Below are 21010 nucleotides of genomic sequence, written 5' to 3'. Positions count from 1 at the left end.
TGAGGCAGGGCGAGGGGTTGGAACCGTCATGCAGTCTATCAGCGATCCCATCCCATTGCTAATTAAGATCATCACTTTGGGGAGAAAGACCCAATTTTACAAAACAGCTTCATCGAGGTATGATTTTATTTACCAAAAAATCTGCTACTTTTAAGTGTACTCTTCAGTGATGCTTAAGAAATTTACAATGTTGTGAAACTATCACCACGATCTGAGGAACCTTGTGCCCGTTGGTGGTGAACCCCCACGCCCATCCCCAGCCTGGACAACCGCTAATCTACTTTCTGTTCCTCTAGAGCAGTGTTTTCTGGACTTTTCCAGAAGATGTGTTGTTCTCCACGGGCTTCTGTCACTGAGCATTATGCGTCTGAGGTTCATCCTTGCTGTCGAGTGGATTAGAGCTGTGTTCCTTTTATTGGCAAACGACATTCCAGCGGACAGAGAGACTGCATTTTGTTTATTTGTTTGCCAGTTGATGGACATCTGGGTTGTTTCCACGTCTTTGATGACTAGGAATAGTGCTGCGGGGCCAGTCGCTCTCCTGCCTCCCCCGCCTCTGGGCCTTCCCACTTTCTATTTCCTCTGCTTCAAAACCCCCATCTGCACTCCCATCCCAGCTATCCCCTCCCAGGCCAGGAGGTTGAGTCCCCCTTTACGGGGACCCCACGTGCCTTCGTGTGACTCCTGAGTCACGTCTGTGAGGGGCAGAGGGCAGGGATCTTGTCTGTTTTGCTCACTACCATGTCCCAGCTCCCTGCACAGTCCCTGTACATAGCAGGCGCTCAATAAAAGTTGTCGCATGGAGGGAAGGAAGGAAGGAGGGAGGGAGAGAGGAAGGGAGGGGACAGAGCCAGGACACAAATGTGGGTCTCCCGGCTGCAATGTCCTTCTGGCCCCATGGTGCTGCATCCCTGGAAGTCGCCAGTGCCTGATGGGTAAGGCTCCTTGACACCGATTCTAAGACCACTCCCTGCAGGTGCGGCTGAGAGGGACACCACGGACAACCCGCCTCCCCCGGGATCCCACCCTAACTGCAGCACCAACCCAGAGGACAGAGAGGCGTCTGCCAGGTGACTCCCCGGCCCCTTCTCTCCATCTGGCCAGCCGTGCCCAGGGGATGCCTGTGGGGCAGCTAGGCTGGGGTAGGGGTGGGGCCTGGGCTGGATCTCTGTGCCAAGCCTGAAAGGCATCTGGAGAATGTGTGCTGAGCTCAGTGCTGGCCCCCCTGGAAAGCCAGGAGGCCTAGAAATCCAGCCCCTGCCCTCAAGGCAGAGACTGGCCGGAGGACCTGGGGACTCAGGCCCTGTCTACACCGTCTCTTAGGAAGGAAATGACTCCTGAGCACACACTTCCCCTCTTCCTTCTCATCATCAGTCTTACCTCTGGCTTCTCTCCCGGCAGCTCCACCCCTTCCCTGGCAGACCCCCAGACCAGCATGGGGCGTGGAGGGGGCATTACCCACGCCTGGGGGGACGCCTCCATCCTGACGAGTGCTCCCATCTCTTTCTCCTCCACCGGAAAGCCCATGCTGGTTTCAGGTAATGATTACCCCCCAGGAGGCAGGGCCTTCCTCCCAGGGGGTCAGAGGAGGGAGCCTTCTCCCCTGGGGCAACCACTGGATGGGGGAGGGGACCAAGGTTGACCCCAGGTTTCCAGCGACTTGAGCTGGGTCTGCAGCTCTGTCATTGCTGCTGATTCTCCTTAATTCCTGTGAGCAGGCATTTTGTTCACAGCCTTGTCTTCTTGGCCCATAATTGCTACTCAGAAAGTATTTGGTGAATGAATTCATGACTTTGACTGGGTGCTTAATTCTTTGAGCCTCATTTTCTCACCAATAGAATTGTGATAGCCTGTACCCTGCGGGGTGGTGAGCAGCCATAGCATGTGGCCCCCCCCATTTCCCTGCTCCTCGTACCTTCGCTCCAAGCCCAGTTCATTTTAGGATCTGCAGTTCTAGGATCGGACACTAGGTGGTGGTAGTTCTCAGGCCAGCGGTTCTCAAAGTGGGGCCAGGGTTGTGTGGCATCAGCAACTTGTTAGAAAAACAAACGATGGGCCCCACCTGGGCCCTACTGAGTCAGAAACTGCGTGCTGACATGGTCCCCAGGAGACTCATATGCATATTAAAGTTTGAGAAGCACTTATCTGGCACATATTACTGTTGTAATATCTAAAAGTGGACTTTAAAAACAATTACTAGATACATGATCTTCAAAAGTGACAAAAGGGAAAAAGGAGGCAAGTAAAGTACTACGATGTAAAGAAATATAGCTGGAGAGCGTCTAAGCATGTGGGCGCTGGAGTGCCTTGGCCTGGCCTAAGCCCAGATTCTGCCATTTAAAAGTTGAGTTACTCAACCTTTGCAAGCCTTGGTTTCCCTCCTTTGTAAAATGGACGTGGTAATGGTGCCCACGGCTTAGAGCTGTTGGTTCACTCATTCAGGGAACACTTGCCAGGTGTGTTTATGTGCGGAGCAGACCCCGTGCTCCCGGCTGGACTCGCACTTCAGCCTCCTCGCTGCTCTACCCGCCAGCCGCCCGGGCTGCGCATCTCCCGTGCCCTCCTCCGCGGTCCCCAGACGTTGTTCTTCTGGGCTTCGATTCCTTCTTCATCCTGGCTCTTTGACTCTTCAATTTCTCAACCTCTAGAAACGGTTTGCTCTTCTCTCCACCATTTAGCCTCCCCGAGGGGCTTCCTGGAGCCAGGTGAGGGAGGGCTGGACGGGACAGATGCAGGGTCTGGGTTTCTGTCCTGGCGTGGGAGAGGACCAGGTCCTGGCAGCCACAATGGAGTCTGTGTCCCATGAGAAGGAGGAGGTGGTCTGGGCCAGGGCTGCCCTGTCTGGTTGCAGCGGTGCCCCAGGCTCACTGCCACGGTGCAGACTTTGGGGGCCACCGGCCTCAGGGCGCAGAGTGCAGGGCCGCCTCTGTGTTCCAGGACCTGTGCTCTTCTGGGTGATCATGACGCTGGTGGTGGTCGTCGGCTCCAGCTCCTTCCTCCTGTGCCACCGGAGGGCCTGCAGGAAGTGGATTCGGCAGAGTGAGTGGATGTGACTTTGGGACCTTGTGGAGGGCGCCTGGCCTGGTCCCGCCCTGCCTTGCTCCGAGGCCGCCCCTCCAGCCCTCCCCCGCTGTCGTTTCAGAGCTCCACCTGTGCTACCCGGTCCGGACCTTCCGGCCCAAGCTGGAGCCTGGGTTAGTGGGTGAGTGTCCAGATGTCCACAGGGGCTGCTTGGGCCACACGGACGTGCAGCAGCTCTGGGCCCTGGGTCTGGGGCTCCCTCTGTGTGGTTTCTCCTCTCTCTACCACCTCATCTGAAGTGGGACTGTGATGTGACCTGACACTCCCTGAACAGCCTTTGGATGGAGGCTTCTCAATCCGCCCGTCTCCACTCCTTCCGCCATGGGGCCCCCAGGAGAGGCCTCCTGATGCCTTCCCTTCCTCTTTCCCTCCTTCCCAAGCCCCCTTTCCTTCTTCCCTGCCCCTCCTCACCCCCTCTCTCTGCTGCGGCCGATGGGCAGGGGGCCAGTAGGGCAGGCGGATGGGCCTGGAATCCTGGTTCCACCGCTTCCGAGCTACGTGACTTTGGGTGAGCCACTTACTTCCTCCGTGTCTCAGTGTCCTCAGCTGTGAAGTGGAGACAGTGAGACCTAAGTCAGAGGGTGGGCATGTGGATCAGCTGAGATGGGGCCTGTTACGCGCCGTGCACGGTGCCTGCACGCGGGAAGCACGCGGTGAACTGTGGCTGCTGTTTCCTGACAGGCCGGCCTGTGTCTGGGGCCTTTTCCTCACCAGAAATGCCAGGACTTCCTGCATTCTAAGTTGTTCTGAACCCCTCCCTGTTCTTGCTCTCTGATCCCTGTCAGCTCTTCCAGGCAGCCTTCCAGAGTGCCTGATCCTTCCCACCCTTCCAGGCAGCAGATCCCTTCCCACCCTCCCCTGGTCATGGGGGGGAGGTCCCAGCCATCTTGTACCAAATGTCTTCTCTCTGCTGTGCAGTCCCTTTCAAGGCAGGGCAAGGTCTTCCTCAGCACGCTGCAAGCATTGATTGAGCAGCTGCTGTGTGCTGGGCCCTGACCACAGGGGAAGGAGTGAACACGAATGGTCTGAGCTTCCCTTTCTAGTTTCAAACCAGGCTCCCCTGGAGGGTCTCACTGACCTGGGAACCCCAGGGGAAGCAGGCTGATGCTCTTCCTTCCATCAGGAGGGGGCAAGGCTCAGAAAGGTCAGTGACTGACCTAGGGCCGCACAGCCTGTGCCACCAGCAGGCTCAGGCACTGGTCCCTGAGATTGCAGGTTTTGTTTGCAGAGGGCTCAGTCCTCTCCCCTCTTCCTGCCTCCCTCCAAGCTTTGTCTACCGACCCGCCCACCCGATGCCCACCCAGGAGCCCAGCGGTCAGCCTCAGGCCAGATCATGGCCTCTGACCCCGGATCTCCCCGGGACCCTTGGAGAGACTTGCAGAAGCCTGACTTTTGACTTGGGCACAAAAACACAGTGCCCCGAGGCGTGTTTTGAACTCAATGAGTTTCACAAGCAGGTGCTTGTGTTCCCTTGGCAAGGGGGGTTTTTGTGTTTTGACAGTTTCAAGCCTTTTTCCATGAGCTGTCAGGCTCAACGTCTCATTGAAACTCACTTTGCTTTCTTGACATTTTTCTAGTATTAGAGTTTCCATTGCCGTCAGTTTATTTTTTTCTTCAAACCTTCGTGATGGCAGTTTTGTCACAAAAAAAAAGAGAGAGAGAGAAAAAAAAGCATCTTCCCTTGAGAAGCCAGACCTACAAGGAACCCAGCCCTGGGACTCCGTGGCAGCCATCCTGTTTGGGGCTGTTTCTGGCCCTCTGGCTTCCTGTGGGTCCCTGGGGATCTGGTTCCCAGGCCCGAGGTGGAAGGAAGGTGATGCCAGGATCAGCATGCAGCACATGGGATGGGGACGGACTGAGCGGGTGAATGCGGCCTTCCCTCCAGGGCAGTGGGTGCTGGAGGGGAAAAGAGCATTCACTGAGTGCTTCCTGGTGGCTCTGGGCTGGGTACGGAAACTGTCCTTGCTCTTCCGAGCTTTCAGATCAGTGTCGGTTGCTCGAAGGGGCTAAACATGAGCAGGATGGGAATGTGCGCCCCACCCTCCCCGCCTTAGAACTCTAGGGCTGGGGGAGCACACGGTGCATTAAGCCGCGCATCAGAGATGGGGCAGGTGCCCATGAGATGCTCCCCAACCCTCTCTTGAATTGGCTTGGCTTATGGTGTGCGTCCTTAGTGGTGGGCATTTGCAAAGCACGTGCATGTGCTCATTTGACTCCTCCCAGTGGCCTTGTGAGACACCTGCTGTTATCCCATCTCATAGATGAGGAGCCAGAGGCACAGGAAGAAGGAACTTGTTTAAGGCCACTTGGTTGATAAGCAGTGTGACCAGGCTTTGTCGTCATTGATGGTGGTGAGGTTTTTCTATAAAGGTCTCGCCCTCGGCTCCATTGACATTTGGGACTGGACCATTCTTTGCTGCGGGGCTGTGCTGCACCCTGTAGGTTGTTTAGCAGTTTCCCTGGTCTGTAGACCCGTCAGATATGAGTAGCACCTCTCCGTTGCGAGAACCAAAAGTCTCCAGACATGGCTGACTGTCCCCTGGGGGAAGTCGCTCCCGGTTGAGAACCACTCACTGAAATTCCTTTAATCCTTCATTTTGGTGCCACTATTTATAGTCATGACTTTGTGTTACTTCAGGCAGGTTTAAGTTGAAAAAAGATTTGTTGTTTTGAAGTGATTTCAAACTTACAGAAAAGTGACAAGTACAGTACGAAGGACTTATTTTTCCTGAACCATTCGAGAGTCAGTTACTGACTCGATGCCTTGTCATCTCCCGTTCTTCAGCGAGTATTTCATACAAACAAGGGCGTATTTTTACACGAGTGTAGTAGAACTATCAGAATCAGAGAATTCACATTGATGCATTACCACCAACGGATTCTCAGACCCTGTTCGAGTTTCTTCATTTACCCCAATAATGTCCTTTATAGCAAAAGAATCCGGGTCGTGTTACATTTGGCTGTCCTGTCTCTTGTCTCCTTCAACCTGGGTCAGTTCCTCCGACTTTTCCTTCCTTTTCGTGGCCTTGCCACCTTTGAAGTTTCCACCAGCGATTCCGTGGCTGTCCCTCACCTTGGTTTGTCTGATGCTTTCTCGTGACGGGGGTAAATCGTGCATCCTCGGTGGGAAGATCCCAGGAGTGATGCTGAGTGAGCTCTGCTCATGGCGCCCATCCTCCCAGGTTTCATTTTGTCCCTCTCCTGGTGTGTGTACCTCGAGCAGGTGCTCAAGGTGGCATTTGCAGGCTTTTCCACCGTGCAGTGGTTCTTTTCTCCTTGGTAATTGCTAAAGATTTTGAGAGGCGGTACTTTGAGGCTTTGTGAGTCACTGGTTCCTCGTCAAACTTTCCTTTTGTTCATTTATGTATTTTTACCTGTATGGACTCACGGATTCCTCTTTTATTCTGCTGCCATCATTATTTAATTTGATATTCAAAGTGTCCCAAGTTAGGCCAGTAGGAGCCCCTTCAAGCTGGCTCCCCTGTCTTTCTGTCCCCACCCTTTTGTGTTTTCAGCACTTCTTTATTCTAAGATGTTCCCAGCTTAGCTCCTACCTTCCTGTCCCGGCCCTGGGATTGGCCATCTCTCCAAGGAGACCAGGATTTGAATCTAAGGGTGTCTGTTGCCAAGCCTGGCTGAGCGTCTGTGCCAGACTCGTTCCTTTTTTTTTTTTTTGAGGAGGATTAGCCCTGAGCTAACTACTGCCAATCCTCCTCTTTTTGCTGAGGAAGACTGGCCCTGAGCTAACATCCATGCCCATCTTCCTCTACTTTATATGTGGGACACCTACCACAGCATGACTTGCCAAGCGGTGCCATGTCTGCACCCGGGATCCGAACTGGCGAACCCTGGGCCACCGAGAAGCGGAACATGCACACTTAACCACTGCGCCACCGGGCCGGCCCCCAGACTCCTTCCTTGAGTCTGTTCCGCTTCCCAGGGCAGCTGGGATCCGGGGCCAGAGTGGGGTGGGCTGCAAGGGGAGAGTGACGGGGTGGAAGGGCCTGAGAGCTTAGCTCACGTGCTCAGCTCCAGCGGCCCTCAGAGTAGCCCTCGGCTACTGTGTACTCGTCCCAGGGGGACCACAGATGCCCAGCGTGTCCTGGGACTCTTGTCCTGCAATGCCGGACACGTTCATGAGAAGATTGTAGTTATTCCAAAAAGAAGGAAATCAGTAAATGAAGACTGTGGACTGAAGCCACATTTTTAAGGGAGAAGTACGTATGAAATTTGACCCCTGGTCTTGGCGCAGTTTGTCCTGGGTCTTTAGCAAGTTCACATGTGGGCTGGAACCCGGCTGCAGGCAGATGTGGGGACCTCCTGGATTCTGCCTGTTCCCCTTTATGTTAGTTTATGCTTGATTCTGAGAGTCAGTATCGAATGCTGATTGTTTCTTGATGTGACAGAGCACCAAGCCACGTTAACGTCCCGGGACCCACTACGTGCCAGGCAGCATCCTGGGCACCCTCCCTATTTAATATTTTAATGTTTAAAAATTTTCAGGGGGCCGGCCTGGTGGTGCAGTGGTTAAGTTCGCACCTTCCGCTTTGGCGGCCCAGGGTTCACTGGTTCAGATCCCGGATGTGGATGTGGCACTGCTTGGCACGCCATGCTGTGGCAGGCATCCCACATATAAAGTAGAGGAAGATGGGCACGGATGTTAGCTCAGGGCCAGTCTTCCTCAGCAAAAAGAGGAGGATTGGCAGCAGTTAGCTCGGGCTAATCTTCCTCAGGAAAAAAAAATTCTTTTCAGTAGACTTCACTTTTCAGAACAGTTTTAGACTTAGAATTTGAGAAGATACTACAGAGAGTTCCCCTCTACTCCACACCCCGCTTCCTCCATTATTAACGTCTTACATTAGTATGGCGCATTTGTCACAATAAATGAACCAATATTGATACAATCCTGTTAACTAGAGCCCATCCTCTATGCAGATTTACTTGTCTTACCTGATGTCCTTCGGCCAGTCCAGGGTCCCCTCCAGGACACATGACATTCAGTCCTCGTGTCTCCTTCGGCTCCTCTGGGCTGCGACAGCTTCTGACTTTCCTTGCTTTGGATGGCCTTTCAGTTTTGGGGAGAGCTGGTCAGCTGTGTTGTCGGACGCCCCTCCACTGGAGTGTGTCTCGTGGATTGGGGTTAGGGGTTTGGGGAGGAAGAGCACACAGGACAGTGTCATTTTCATCCCGTCACATCTAGGGTACATGCTCTCAGTGTAGTTGATCCCTGGGCACCTTCACTTTCGAGATCTCACTTAATATCCATAAAAAGCCTCCAAAGTTGGCACGATCCATCCCCTTCTGCAGAGAGGAGGACTGAGGCAGGGAGAGGGGGAGGAGTGTCATGCTGGGGTTTTCTGCCAGGAAGGCCTTCCCTCCAAGACCACTAAGCTGCCTCATTGTTTGGCATCTGGCTTGTTTTCAGTTTGGGGTTATTACAAATACCACGACTGTGCGTGGTCTGGTTATCTGGTTATCTCTCGGTTTGTTTCCTGAGGGTGTGTCCCGGAAGCGGGATTACCAGGTCAAAGGATGTGGGGTTTCATTGCCAGCTAGTTCTGGAGAAAGAGGGAAGCAGTCCACAGGGCATGAGCAGCTGGCTTCCTGTTTACCTACGTCCTCTCCAAGTCTGAGTTTTAACGTTTTTATTTATTTTGTCTTGTTACTTTGTCACACACTTTTTTTCCCTCCTGGCCACCCCAGTGGCTTGGCGCCAAATCACATTGGCTGTTTACGGAAACTCAAAATCACTTTCAAAGGTCAAAGATTTGGCTTTACTGACATCATTTAAAAGAATGTGCCTCTGGCCAGAGAGCATTCCTCAAAGCAGTGGCTTGGGCAATGGACAGTGGCCTGGACAGTGGCCGCTTGGCGGGGCTGGACCACAGCCTCCTGAGGTGACTGCTCTGCTGGGAATAGCAGTTCTCAGATTAAGTAAACTCGGTGCCTTTGTTAAATCAGGAATTGGTGTCATTTTACACACGTGCTTCTTTTGACCATCATTCCGGTCCATTTCCCCACTGGACACTTTCTACCTGCTGACGTCATTTAAAAGGTACACGTAAGAGTGTTCCCCAGGCTGACCTAGTGTGCGCACGGTGTGCTCAAACTGCCCGTCTGATCGTAGGCTCAGCCTCCAGCAAGTATTTCAGCTGGGATTCAGGGCTGGGGCTCCCAGAACTGCTGAAATCAGAGAGAGTTCTGGAGGAGGCTTAGCTGGCACGCTGGCATCGTCGTAGCAGATTTCTCGCTCAGGCGTGCACAGCGAACAGCAATGCATTCCCGGTCTCTGTGGAGGGCCCATGCGGGGTTGTGAAGGCCATGCGTCCCTACAGGATAGTCTGGCCTGGGAGTTGATGGGCCTGGGGTAGACCAGATGCCTGGGCACTGTCCCCAGCTTTTGCAGATGGCCAGTGGGCCATGGGTAAATGTCAATGCATGCTCAGCCATGACCTGGCACCCTATTTAATATGAGGGAAAACATGGAGTGGAGGGTGGAGGTTTGGGATGAGAAGATAAAGGTTGTGCCCTAAGAATCATGTCTTCAGCACCTCCTGAGCCACCAAAGGGTGGGATTGCAGGAGTGGGATGACAGGTGAGCAGCTGGCCTTGAAGGCGGTCACCTGGGCTCTTCCAGGCACAGGTAATAGAAACTGAACTGAGACCGGCCTGAGCCAGAAGGGCGGCAGCATCCACTGGCTTCGGGCATGTCCGGTGCAGGGTTCAGAAAACGTCCTCAGGGTCCGTCACCCACCCTCTGTCACCCTGCCATGAGGTCCTCCATGTGAGTTTCGCACAGCGTTTGGGGGAGTTCTAGGCTCTCCAGACCCTGGGGCTACAGGGGTGGTGGCAGCAGCCACAGACCAACTTGTGACCCAGCCAAAGCCTCCTTGGCTCCAGTTGGGGCGCGTGCCTCTCCTGAACCACTCGTTGTGTGTCTGTGTCTGTGTCGGGGGGGGGGGGGGGGGGTTGGAGGGGGTCCAGGATGCTGATTGGCTAAGGGGCTGCGGGAGAGGTGGTTCCAATTCTTCGACTGCCACTGGAGAAGTGAGCACTGGGAAGTGAGCCCTGGGCCTGTGGGTGGGTGCCGACCCTGAATCCCGTCGATGGTTCTCCAGACCGGGGGCCTGACTGAGCACCGGCTACCTCCACATGGCGGGTGGAGCAGGACCCAGCAGCTGCCAGACCCTCCTTGGTGACATCTCTGCTCTTTTTCTTTTTGCAGATTCCAGGCCCAGAAGGAAATCACCGGTAAGGAGCCCCTCCCTTCTCCCTGCCCCAGCTTTGCACCCCTAAATCTGGCTCCTTCCCTAACAGATCTGCTGGCCTGAGAGCTGTGGGTGGGTCGTTCCCCTTTAGGGCGGCGCCTGGGGTGCGCGCTGCCCCATGCAGGGAACTTTGAGAGCGCAGTGGGGCCTCAGCCGGGCCCTGGCCAAGGATGCGGAGCCCCACCCCCACAGCGCCTCTGGCTCCTGGCTCATCCCGCCGGGGACTTCCAGAAGGGCCTGCCAGACCGTGGGTTTGTTTTGGGCCACTGAGTGCCAGGTGTGGTCCAAGGAGGGCTGTGTTTGTTTCCTCTTTTCTCCTTCACTCCTCCATGAGGTTTGTCCTCACAGCTGGGCCAGCAAATCAGTAGCCCGAATCTTTCAAATGTAGCTGTCATGTGTGGAGCACTGAACCACGAGCCGGGCACCTGCCTCGTGCTTTCTCAAAGTTATCCTGAGTAGTCCCTTCAGCCCTCAGAGGTTGGTCCTGTTGTCTCCCAGATAAAAGAGGAAATGGAGGCCCAGACAGGAAAGGTGGTTCCACTGCTGGAAAGTAGATCAGCTAGGATTCAAGCCCTGGGTTGTGTGCTCTGAACGGTTACCCTCCCGGTAAGAACACCGTCTTCTTTTATGAAGTGCTTCTTGTGCGCAGGCGCTGGGCCGGGGGCTTTGCAAGCATCACCCCTGATCCTGTGCCCACCCGGGCCGAGGGCCCATAGACCAGGTCCTCACTGGGCTTGGCCTGGCACCCTGCTCTGTGCGCAATCTCCCGGGGCAGCACGGGGGATGAGCGCAGGGGGCTTGCCTTCCGGAGCTGACAGGACGAGCAAGTTACTTGACCCCTCTGTGCCTCAGTTTCCCGATCTGTAAAGAGGAGAGGGTGCTAACGTTAGCCACCTCATAGGGTGGTTATGAGGATTAACATACGTCAAGGGCCACACACATGGTGAGTACCGTAGGAGGTGCAGGCTGCTCTCCTCATTATTTAGTCCAAGTTTAGAGCAACTTGGCTTCACCCACAGTGACACACAGGTGTGCCAGGTCATCAAGGCTGAGAAGCCTGGGGCGGCGTGTGGCAGCTTTAAAGCAGAGGGAGCCCCACCGAGGTCTGCAGAGGTGAAGACACAGGGCCTCGCCCTCTGAGACTCGGGGAGGCTGGGGCACCTGCATCAGTGCGCTGTCCCCTGTGCCCACAGGAGCTGAGGAGGAGCGTGTCGCTGGCAGAACCAGGCATGGCTGAGCTGGGGCTAATGAGCTCCCCCTCCCCGGCTGTGGAGACCTGCCCCAGTGTGGGGGCCGCCGGCCAGGAGACCCTGAGGCTGCTGGAGGCCAGTCCCGCCAGCAGGCCCTCGTCCCCCACGGGCCCTCCCGAGCCCCGGGTGACCACGGAGCATACTAATAACAGGATCGGTGAGTTGGCGTCTGGGGGGGGATCCCGGGGAGGTCAGGGCCAAGGGGGCAGGGTGGGGGTGGGTGCTGGGACCCCCAACGGGAACCAGAGACCCTGGGCCGGCAGGGTCTCTCCCCCGCCTCTCCCTGGGCCCTCATGAGCCGGAGGTGCTGCTGGTGAAGGCGGTAAGCCACACGAGGTGCGTCACGCAGCTTGCACCACCTCCTTACCCGGTTTAAATTTCTGTAAAATAGGAATAGCAGGAGTACTTTTTAGGGCCATTCTGAGAATTCATAAAATATGCTCATGAAATAGTCTTGGTGGGGCGAGGGGTGGGGAAGAAGGGTCTCCCCCTGCCTAGTGCCTGCTGTTATTAAAGTAAAAAAGTGAGTGCCACCCCCAGCACCCAAAAAAGAGCCCCCGAGGGGGACAGGAAGAAGACGTGCCAGTGACCATAAGACCTGCCACTTGTCTGATGCATTCCGGGCACCCTGCACACGTCGCCTCCCACTGTCACCCAGCCTTCTGAGCACGGTGCCTCCCTCTCCTTTTTACAATTGGAGTAACTGCGGCTCAGCGGCCGGAGTGATTTTCCCCATCACCCAGCTCCTGAGTGGCAGAGCGGGGACTCGACCCCACATCTGCTGGACCCCCAAACCTTTGGTTTGTCCACACCGCCACCCGGCCCCTGCGGAGGCTCGGAGGCCGGGAGGCCAGCGCCGCCCACGAACTGCAACCGCCTTCCAACCCAGATGAGCCTTCTGCCTGGCCTCCCTCTGGTCTGCCTGCTCCTCTCCTACTTCTCGCCACCCCGGTACCGGCAGCGTGCTTCAAGCGAAATGTAGACCCCTCCGTCTCACACCCCCCGGGGGCCCTCTGACCTTCGGGATGAGTCCCAGGGTTCTTATTCCAGCCTTCAAGGCCGGTCACGAGCTGCCTCCTCCTGGGACTCACCTGCCTCCCGACCCACAGCTCTGCTCCTCCCACTCTATTGCCGTTTCCTCAATTTACGGAGCCCTCTGTCTCACTTCTGAGTTTCTCTGTGGGAGCTGCTTCCTCACCTGGGGAACCACCCCCTTGAATCTGTACTGCCCATCTGGCTTATCTGCCTCCTCCTCCAGGAAGGCTTCCCTGCCCTCTCCACTCTCCTATCTAGACCCATGTCCCTCTGCTGTGCTCCTCCCGCCCCAGGACTTTAGGCCTCCCAGACCCAGTGTCCTCAGCACCCCGCAGTGTAGCTGTATGTGCAGCCGTCCCTCTACCCCACCCCGCCCTCGCCTGGCTGTGAGCTCCGTGGTGGCGGGACTTCAGCAGGCTCCATCTCTGTCTTCTCTGGAGGGTTAACCACCACTGGGATAATACCAAAGAGGCATTTGTAATTGTTCTACCGCTTTCTATGGCAGGCATTGGTGGGTAGAGCTTTTTGGGGCAGAGTCTTTCATACCAAGCTGAAACTTTTGGAACTGTAGCTTTCAGCAAGTTTCATTCGAAAAGAATGTATTTTGGGAAATACTGCCAAAGGCGTCTCCTTCAAATTTCCTAAATTCTAATCTGAGCCTTTGAGTCCTTGCTGGGGGCCTGGAACTGTGGGGTGGGGCTCCGGGAGTGGTGGAGGGGAGGATGGAGGGAGGTAGCAGGCACCCAGGACGGCTGGCTGGGCGTGGGCAGCCTGCCAGGAGCCAGCCGGCCTGGGAGCCTTGCATGAGCCACGTGGTGGGGAGGGAAGGCCTTGGAGGTTCTCTTGGGCTCTTTGTCCTCCTGACACCACCCCAGAGGAGTCCAGTTCCCAAGGGGGACCAAACTGCAACCTGAGCTTCATGCCTCTTCCCCAGGGCACCAGGCAGGGGGAGCCCCTTCCCCCACCTTCCCCTCCACTTCCCCCTCTATTCTCTCCCCCGCCTTCACCTCCCACCTCCCCAAGACAATGTCCCTGGATTCTGGAGCCCTGGGTGGGGCAAGAAGTCCAAGCAGCTTCTGGGAAACCCTCCCCCTCCAAGCTGGGAGGTGGGTGATGAGGATCAAGGCTGCCCCAGGGAGAAGCCCAAGGCGTCCTGCCCTACATACCGATCTGTATCATCCTCTGGGAAGCACAGGAAGTCCTGAACTGATCCGATCTGATTCTTATCTAAAGTTATAGGGCCACCCAATAACCAGACCCCACCTACACTGTCATTTTAATGACTTTTTTACATAATCTTTCCTTTGTCTTGTAAAAAGATAACTCACACACCTATGCCTTAAATTTAGCCCTACTCTCAACCCATGTTTGCAGCTCTTACTGCCCATGGGTCCTGTCCCCATGCTGTTCTCTGAATAAAGGAGCACTACTGCTAGACCTTGAGAGTCCAAGAAATCTTTCTTTTGACTCCTTGGCTAGCTGAGCCCACATCAGTGGGCAGCCCTGTGATGGGGGTCTGAGCCAGAGGGATCAGGACCTGAGGGATGTGAGGGGGTAATATCCTGGCCCAGCTTTGGCTTATTCTCCCTGGGCAAACCCACCCGCGCCTCTCTTCCGCTTCTCCTCGATGCCTTTCTCTCGTCTCCTCGAGCCCTGTCTGGCCTCCTCTGCACTCTCTCTCACCTCCTGGGGTCCCCTGTCTCTCACCACCTCTGGCCCCCATCTTTTGCCAGCCCCTCTGGTCAGGTTTGCAGGACAAGGGGCCTGCAAGCCTTGATGGAGGGCGCGTGGCTGGGACCCGAGGCCCTGTTCTCCCTTCTGGGGTGTGGCAGGGCCCAGCCCACAGCTAGTCTCACTCTCTTAGCTTTTCCATCTAGTTCTTGCTGCTGTTTTGAACAATTCTCTGTTTCCTTGGGGTATAAAAACCAGGAGAGAAGAGCGGGCATTGTGCAATGGGGTGAGGGTACAGGGGCCCTGAGCATCTTTCGGGGGTTCCTGAAGCAGAGGGATGTCACCGGGATACCCAGAGATGCAGGGATCCCGAGCTCCCTGCTCCCTCCCAGCTCTCAGTTCCTCTTGAGCTTCCCCATTCAGCCTCCAGAGCCCTGGGGCCAAGCAGCTGGGAGCTGGGACCCTGCTCTGAGCTTGAGGCCATCAGAAGCTGGGAAGCGGGGTGCTTGGAGTCAGCTGACCTAGGTGAAGGCCTGGCTTCCCACTTCCCAGCTTCTTGGGTAGCTCTCTTAACGCCCCTGAGTCTCCGAAGCCTCCAAAAGCGACGGTGGTGAGGACCCTGGGGGATCCCGCTTCTAATGAGCTGGGCTGGTCATTCATCCAAACCATATAGCCAAGTGATCCTACTATGTGCTAGGCAGCCGCAGCTGTGAAGGCCTCCGGTGGGAGATGGGCACAAGCAACAAGCACCAAAATATACTGGCCCCTAGCAAAGCTGTCCGAACCACAGGCTGCTGGTGATGATGTCAGGGTGAGGTCTCTGTAGGGTGTGACTCACTGTCTGGGTTTGCCTGGACCCAAGAGGCTCCTGGGTCTCAGGACCAAAACCAGGAGCGTCCCGGGCACACTGGGACACGTTGGTCCCCCGTTTCTGCTTTAGGCACGAGGATAGGAGCGGAAAGGGCGGCCAGGAGGGGCGGGAGCTGCTTTGGGGGTTTTTGCTGACTACCTGGGGACCTGGGGCAGGTCGTTTCACCTCTCTGGCGATGACAGTAGACTGCTCACCCTGCAGAAGTGATGTGAGGATTCAGGAGCTGGCGTGTGGAAGAGTCTGGAACAGCGTCCAACGCAGGCTGACCTCTGCTGTGCCCCCTGCTGCTGCTGTGCTCCGTCTTCATCTGCTTTCCCCTCGTGGCTTCCTTTCTCTCCCAATCCTCTTCTCTCCTTCACTACGCCATCCCCGTGGAAGTGCCAAGAAAAGCACAAGCGTCTCCCATAAGCAGCAAGTGGGCCAGTCCTTGACTGCTCAGCATGCAGGTCCTGGCTGTTTTATCTCCTTTGAGCCTCAGGACACCTAAGACTGGTGAGGCTTACTGTGCATCAGAGAGGTTGTGTCTTCTGCCTGAGGCCACACAGCAGGAGGAGCACAGCTCAGGCTTGAACACCCACCTGCCTCCTTGCTTCCCTCCGGCCGGGGCTCTGGTCTTCTCACCTCACCCATCCTTTTGCTTTGCAGAGAAAATCTACATCATGAAGGCCGACACAGTGATTGTGGGGACCGTGAAGACCGAGGTGCCTGAGGGCCGGGGCCTGGTGGGGCCAGCGGGGCCCGAGTTCGAGGAGGATCTGGAAGTGGACCATGCTCCCCACTACCCCGAGCAGGAGACCGAACCACCCCTGGGCAGCTGCGGGGACGTCATGTTCTCGGTGGAGGAGGAAGGGAAGGAGGACCCCTTGCCCACAACCGCCTCTGGGAAATGAGGCCTGGCTTGGGCTGGGGCTGAGAGGGCAGCTGAGTGTCCCCTGGGAGGCCAGGGTGGCACTGGTGGCACCAAGCTTGTAGCAGAGGCCCATCTGGCCTGAACTTAGGTTCTGGCATCCAGTGGTCAACCAGCCTGTCAACGCAGGAGGGGTTCTGGTGGTCTCTACTTGCATCCTCACCCAGCTGCCCCCAACCCCACCCCTTGGCAAGCCCAGGCTTGCACGGTAGAGCCAACCAAGGGGCTGGATCTGAACGGAGATATCTGTTGAGCAACGGATGGATGGCAGGGACTGGGCACCCCGCCTTCTGCTACTGCCCAGAAGATGCTCCCAGAGCCCTGGGCATCAACACGCCAGCAGGGCCAGAGCCCACCTGAGGCAGAGGCCAGGAGGCCATACCCCCTGCCCTCTCCCCTGGCCCTGGGCCTCAGGAGTGACACCCACTGGGCCTTGCTGCCGTGCCAGCAGCCCCCAGGTACTGTAAGTGTGGACCCCTGTGGGCACTGAGCCAGCGCCTGTGGTTGTTTCTCCTGAGTCAAAAGGGAAGTTGAGGGATGGGGCATTGTTGGCTGGGCCTGTCTTGGCTGCAGCCGCTGCACTGGGCTCTGTGCCGAGGTAAGCGCCCGGCCTGGCCTCCAGCCCCACTTGGGCTGAGGGGGACCCTCCTGTTCTGCAGCCCCCACGGTGGGCCCAGGGCCTAGGATTGACTCAGTCATCTCAGAATGTCCCCACCAGTCCCTGCAGCAGGAGGCATCTCAGGACCCAGGTGTCTGCAGACCTCAGTGGCTGCAGCGCCCGCCCCGGCCGGAGACCCTGTGCCCCTGGCTGCTGTCTGGAGAAGGGCCTGCTCTGCTTTGCCCTGGGGCTTCCGCCCAGCGTGGAGAAGGGGAACCCTGGGCCCTTGCTGGCCCTTGCCGGCTCTGTGAGCACCACCAGCCCTGTCCTGGGAAGTAAAGAAGCGTCTTCACCAGATCTGCTGCCCTTGCAGACCCCCTGGCACCTGGCCCTGCCCTCTGCCTCCAGCTGCTCAGCAGCCGAAGTTGGAACGCAGATGTCAAAAAGCAATGCAGTTTCACCTGGATGTTCTGCCTTATTCTGGACTGTCGGGAAAGAGAAAGTGTTCGGTCACTCACTCTGGATTTCAGGAGTTTGCCTTTCACACTAAGGAGTGAGCTACCCCAACGTCATCTGCTGGCTTCTCCCCTCAGGGCTTTCAGACTCTCTCAACAAACAAGTGGTCTTGGAAAGGGACATGTGGGCAGATGACAAGCTCACCGCAGCCCAGGGCACTGAGCCACAGGGTGCCCGGAGGCTCCTGGAATTACCCGCTGGGAGCCGAGCCTGGGAAGCCTCCGCTCGCTCCCCGGCCTGCTCGCTCTCTGGAGGAAGTTGGGGCTGAGTCAGGAATCACAGGGTAGTTTCTGAAACTGCTCAGATATTTTGGGGAAAGTTGGAGGCTGGGACACCGTAAGAAGCAGTTACACCGAACCTGAAGAAGTGTACGTGAATGGGCAGTGTTTGCAGAAATGCCTTGTGCAAGGACGGTGCGCCAGGCTCCGGGCCCAAGCCTCAGCTGTAGGGTGCCCGGGGATGCCACGCACCTGCTGAGGGGGCTCAGGCAGCCCTGACTTGAGGATATTGACCCATGTTTCGTGAAGTGAGGCACACCCTTGCCCAGGGGTCCTTCACAAAACTTTTGATCCTTTAAAAATTCATAAGGTCCCTTAAAAATGAAGTGTAAGGCTATGGAAACTCAGAGATTTGAGATTTGGGGACCTCTGCATCGAAGGGTCTGAGCAGTCTCTCCTTCCAGGACAGGGGCTCCCCCTTCAACCTGCTGCTCCAGACCCCTGGGCAGCCAGCCTCTGGGGACAGCGAGCCCACTACCTGCCGGGGCGGCCCGTCCCACTGCTGGAAGTTCTTCCTCAACACCCGAGGCGGATGTTTTCTCCGTGTAACTCTCACATTCTGGTCCAAGGCCTGCCCTTTGACATGCTCAGAATAAAGCTGCTCTTGTCACAAGGCTCCCTTTGGGTCTTTGCAGCAAGGAATCCCGGGCCTCCGTGTGGCTTGTCTCGCTCTGGGCCCAGCAAACGAGTCACAGAGTAGCAGCGTGAATGCCCCCGCCTCAGAGGGCAGGAGAGGACGGGGGTGAATGGGAGCCTGGGGCTTCCTGCCTGAGTTGTGAGGGGCCCAGCCTACCTCCTTGTCACACCTCAGGGATAGCTTGGGGCCTGCGCCCCACCACAGGCAGCCAGCCCAGAGCCCCTCTGACTGTGGCTCCCCTGTGCAGTGGAGGAAGGAGGGCTGTGGTCAGACCTCGCCCACCCCACCCTGGGACTCCAGCTCATGCCCAGACCTCATAGTCAGCCCCACCTGGAGCCAGTCACACCTGCCACTTGATCGGTCCAGGAGCCAGGGCGAATGTCCCTGCCCTGCCCAGTGTTGAGGGGTCCCTTTTCAACCTCTGGCCATTTTGACGTCCAGATGAGCAGAGGACAAGGTCACTCAGAGTAGCAGTTCCCAGGCTGTGAGGAACCCTCCCCAAGGCAGGCACACCTCTCTTCCTCAACACTTGTAGTCACGGAGTGACATAGTGCTGTGTCCTACGGGAGCTGTTGCGTTCAGAGAAAACCCCTTGTTGCCCAAGGCAGCTCCCCAGGGCTGCGGGGCCATTGTAAGGCACTAGGTTTATCGTACGAACATCAGTCCACATTTGTTTCTCTTTTCCTCCTATTAGGTTGCAGAATATTCTAGGTCCTTAGAACCTCTAAGACCAGGGCCACTCCCTAAAATGGAACAAGAAACTGAGTCTTTACAGCCTGTCTCTCTTCCCCTCCTCCCCAGCAGTGAGATCCTAACGACCCAGGACCGTGTCTGGGTCCTCTCTGTCCCATAGGCGCCAGGTTCGTTGGGCCGAAGAGAAACGAAAATCTGTGCAGAGGCGAGAGGCAGCTCTGGGCTGCAATTTCTTGGGTGCCTTCGCTCCTCCACCACCTCCTATATCTTCCGTGTCCTGGAAAGAGAACAGTGGGGCAGGTGGGGGTGGGAGGGACCACATTCCCAGGCAGCACAGGGAGACACCTTAAATGTGCATAAGGCGTGACTGGAAGCCAAGGTGAGGAGTCAGAGGCTTCAAGGGCAGCTCCTTGGGCCCACGGAGAAGCTGACCAAGCCCACCTTGGGCTCCAGCACCTTCCCCCAGGCCCCTAGCCCTGGGACCGTGCCCAGGCTGACCCAGAGGAGCAGGTCTCCAGTGGGTGTGAGCAAAGCGCAGGGCAGCGGGGCCTGCTGGCCACTCTCTGCAGGCCAGACAGGACAGTAGCAGCATGCGGTGGGGATGGGTTCTGGGGTCAGACTTGAGTTCGAATCCAGCTCTGCTGCTTACCAGTTGGCCAGTCTTGGTTATGTGCCTTGATCTCCCTAAAGCTCAGTTTCCTGGGCTGTGAAATGGGAATATCAGTCCCTATCTGACAGGGTCATGAGGTTCCCTAAGGTGCCACCTGACGTGTGCCTTGTGCTTGCCACATGGCAGCTTCTGTCCTCGGTCCACCCTCGCAGCCACTTGCCCAAAGCAAGCCCTTCCTAGGCCTGCAAAATTCAGCCCCCTCCGACTTACAAATGGGGAACCTTCGAAAGGGCACTGAGCTTGAACACTTTTTCCCAGGAATCAACATTGTCATTGGTGGCTGGTTCTGGGGCTGGCCCAGCAAAGCCTGCATCCGCGCTGGTAAGGTTGACCAGGGCTTGCTGGCTCTCCCGGGACCTGGCCTCTTCCCTTGGGGACAAGGTGCTGTGGGAACCCCACAGTGGACAGACCCCTTCTTGCTCTGTGGGGTACCCCGGAGAGCCCCTCAAGTCACAGCCATGGGACCGGCTGTTTGTTAGATGTCTGTAACTGGGCGTTTGTGAAGGGCTGTGTGGTTCGTCTGCAGGGGACATCCTGCTCCTGGTTCTAGTGCATTCCAGGCTGCACTGCAATGCTGCTCAAGATCTTTCTTGACTGACCTCCTTCCCTCCCTCCCTCCTTTTTGCTTCCCTCCCTCCCTCCTTTCTTCCTCCCTTCCCAAAACACCTCTGGTGAGCCAGGCCCAAGTCTGGCTGCCGAGGACGCACCCGGCTCAGACAGACGTGCTCTCAGGGGTCCTGTGTGCAGTGAGTGAGCCGACGGTGGTGCATAAGCAAATCAGTGAACAAGCTCCGTCCAGAGTCAGATCGTGCTCTGTGCTGCCAGAAGCCCCATCAGGGGGCTGTGGCAGAGTGTCTGGAGGACAGGGTTGCCTCTCGCCGGGTGGTCAGGGACGGCTTCTCTGAGGAGGTGCCCTGTGAGCTCAACCTGAGTAACAAGTGGCCGAGGTGGGGACCTGGGGGCAGAGCATTCCGGGAAGGCCAGGGACTGAGGCAGGAAGGCTCCTGGCCGTGAGACTCAGGAAGCACAGCCCCTGGGGGAGAAGTGAGCAGGGTGGAGAGACCAAGGAGGCGAGCGGGAGGCCAGTGGGCCAGCTCCCCAGGGCTGCGGGGCCATTGTAAGGCACTAGGTTTATCGTACGAACATCAGTCCACATTTGTTTCTCTTTTCCTCCTATTAGAACAATGAACATCCTGCTGTTAGCTCAGCCGCGGCTGTTTTGGCCATTTCAGAGAGAGGCCAGGGAAGCGGGCAGCGCTTGCTGGGAGCCAGGAAGCCGTCGGATGGGTTTTCTCAGAAAGGGCAGAGTTCTGGGTCTTGGCTGATATCACAGCGGGAGGCCGGGAGCCAGTCGGTCTAGGTTCCCCTTTCTTTGGGTGTCTTCCAGGAGAGTAAAAACCAAAGCGGGAATCCTGGGAGGCTGGCGGCCTTTGTGTGTTGGCATGGGGCGCTGGCCGTAACCCCGCAGCCAGCTCTCGCTCGCCTCCTTCCATTTTTCTTGCCGACTCGGGTTTCCTGATCTGCAAAACGGTCAG

The 21010-nt window shown here is 56.8% G+C and overlaps 1 protein-coding gene and 1 long non-coding RNA gene across 5 annotated transcripts in view; one reads left to right on the top strand and one right to left on the bottom strand.

Moving 5' to 3' along the window:
• TNFRSF8 (TNF receptor superfamily member 8) overlaps positions 1-18090 on the top strand; it is a 63600-nt gene extending 45510 nt beyond the window's left edge. For 3 of the 4 annotated variants that reach the window (XM_023635762.2, XM_005607515.4, XM_070253242.1), the window contains 7 exons: positions 977-1070; positions 1402-1538; positions 2938-3039; positions 3143-3202; positions 10307-10332; positions 11543-11756; positions 15822-18090. In XM_023635762.2, the coding sequence (XP_023491530.2) occupies positions 977-1070; positions 1402-1538; positions 2938-3039; positions 3143-3202; positions 10307-10332; positions 11543-11756; positions 15822-16066 (878 nt within the window). In that variant the 3' untranslated portion in view covers positions 16067-18090. The remainder of the gene's footprint in view (positions 1-976; positions 1071-1401; positions 1539-2937; positions 3040-3142; positions 3203-10306; positions 10333-11542; positions 11757-15821) is intronic. The other variant, XM_070253248.1, reaches the window with a different exon arrangement.
• On the bottom strand, positions 109-8404 carry LOC138921076 (uncharacterized). Its single transcript, XR_011433337.1, has 2 exons — positions 8032-8404; positions 109-3016 (listed from the first exon to the last, which is right to left on the bottom strand). It is a non-coding gene; the product is annotated as an uncharacterized lncRNA (long non-coding RNA).
• Positions 18091-21010: the final 2920 nt, after the last annotated feature.

This window comes from Equus caballus, chromosome 2 (genome assembly GCF_041296265.1).
Source record: "Equus caballus isolate H_3958 breed thoroughbred chromosome 2, TB-T2T, whole genome shotgun sequence".
In the NCBI taxonomy this organism is placed as follows: Eukaryota; Metazoa; Chordata; class Mammalia; order Perissodactyla; family Equidae; genus Equus; species Equus caballus.
The sequence above is the reverse complement of the archived record's forward strand: the minus strand, read 5'-3'. Positions and strand labels throughout refer to the sequence as shown.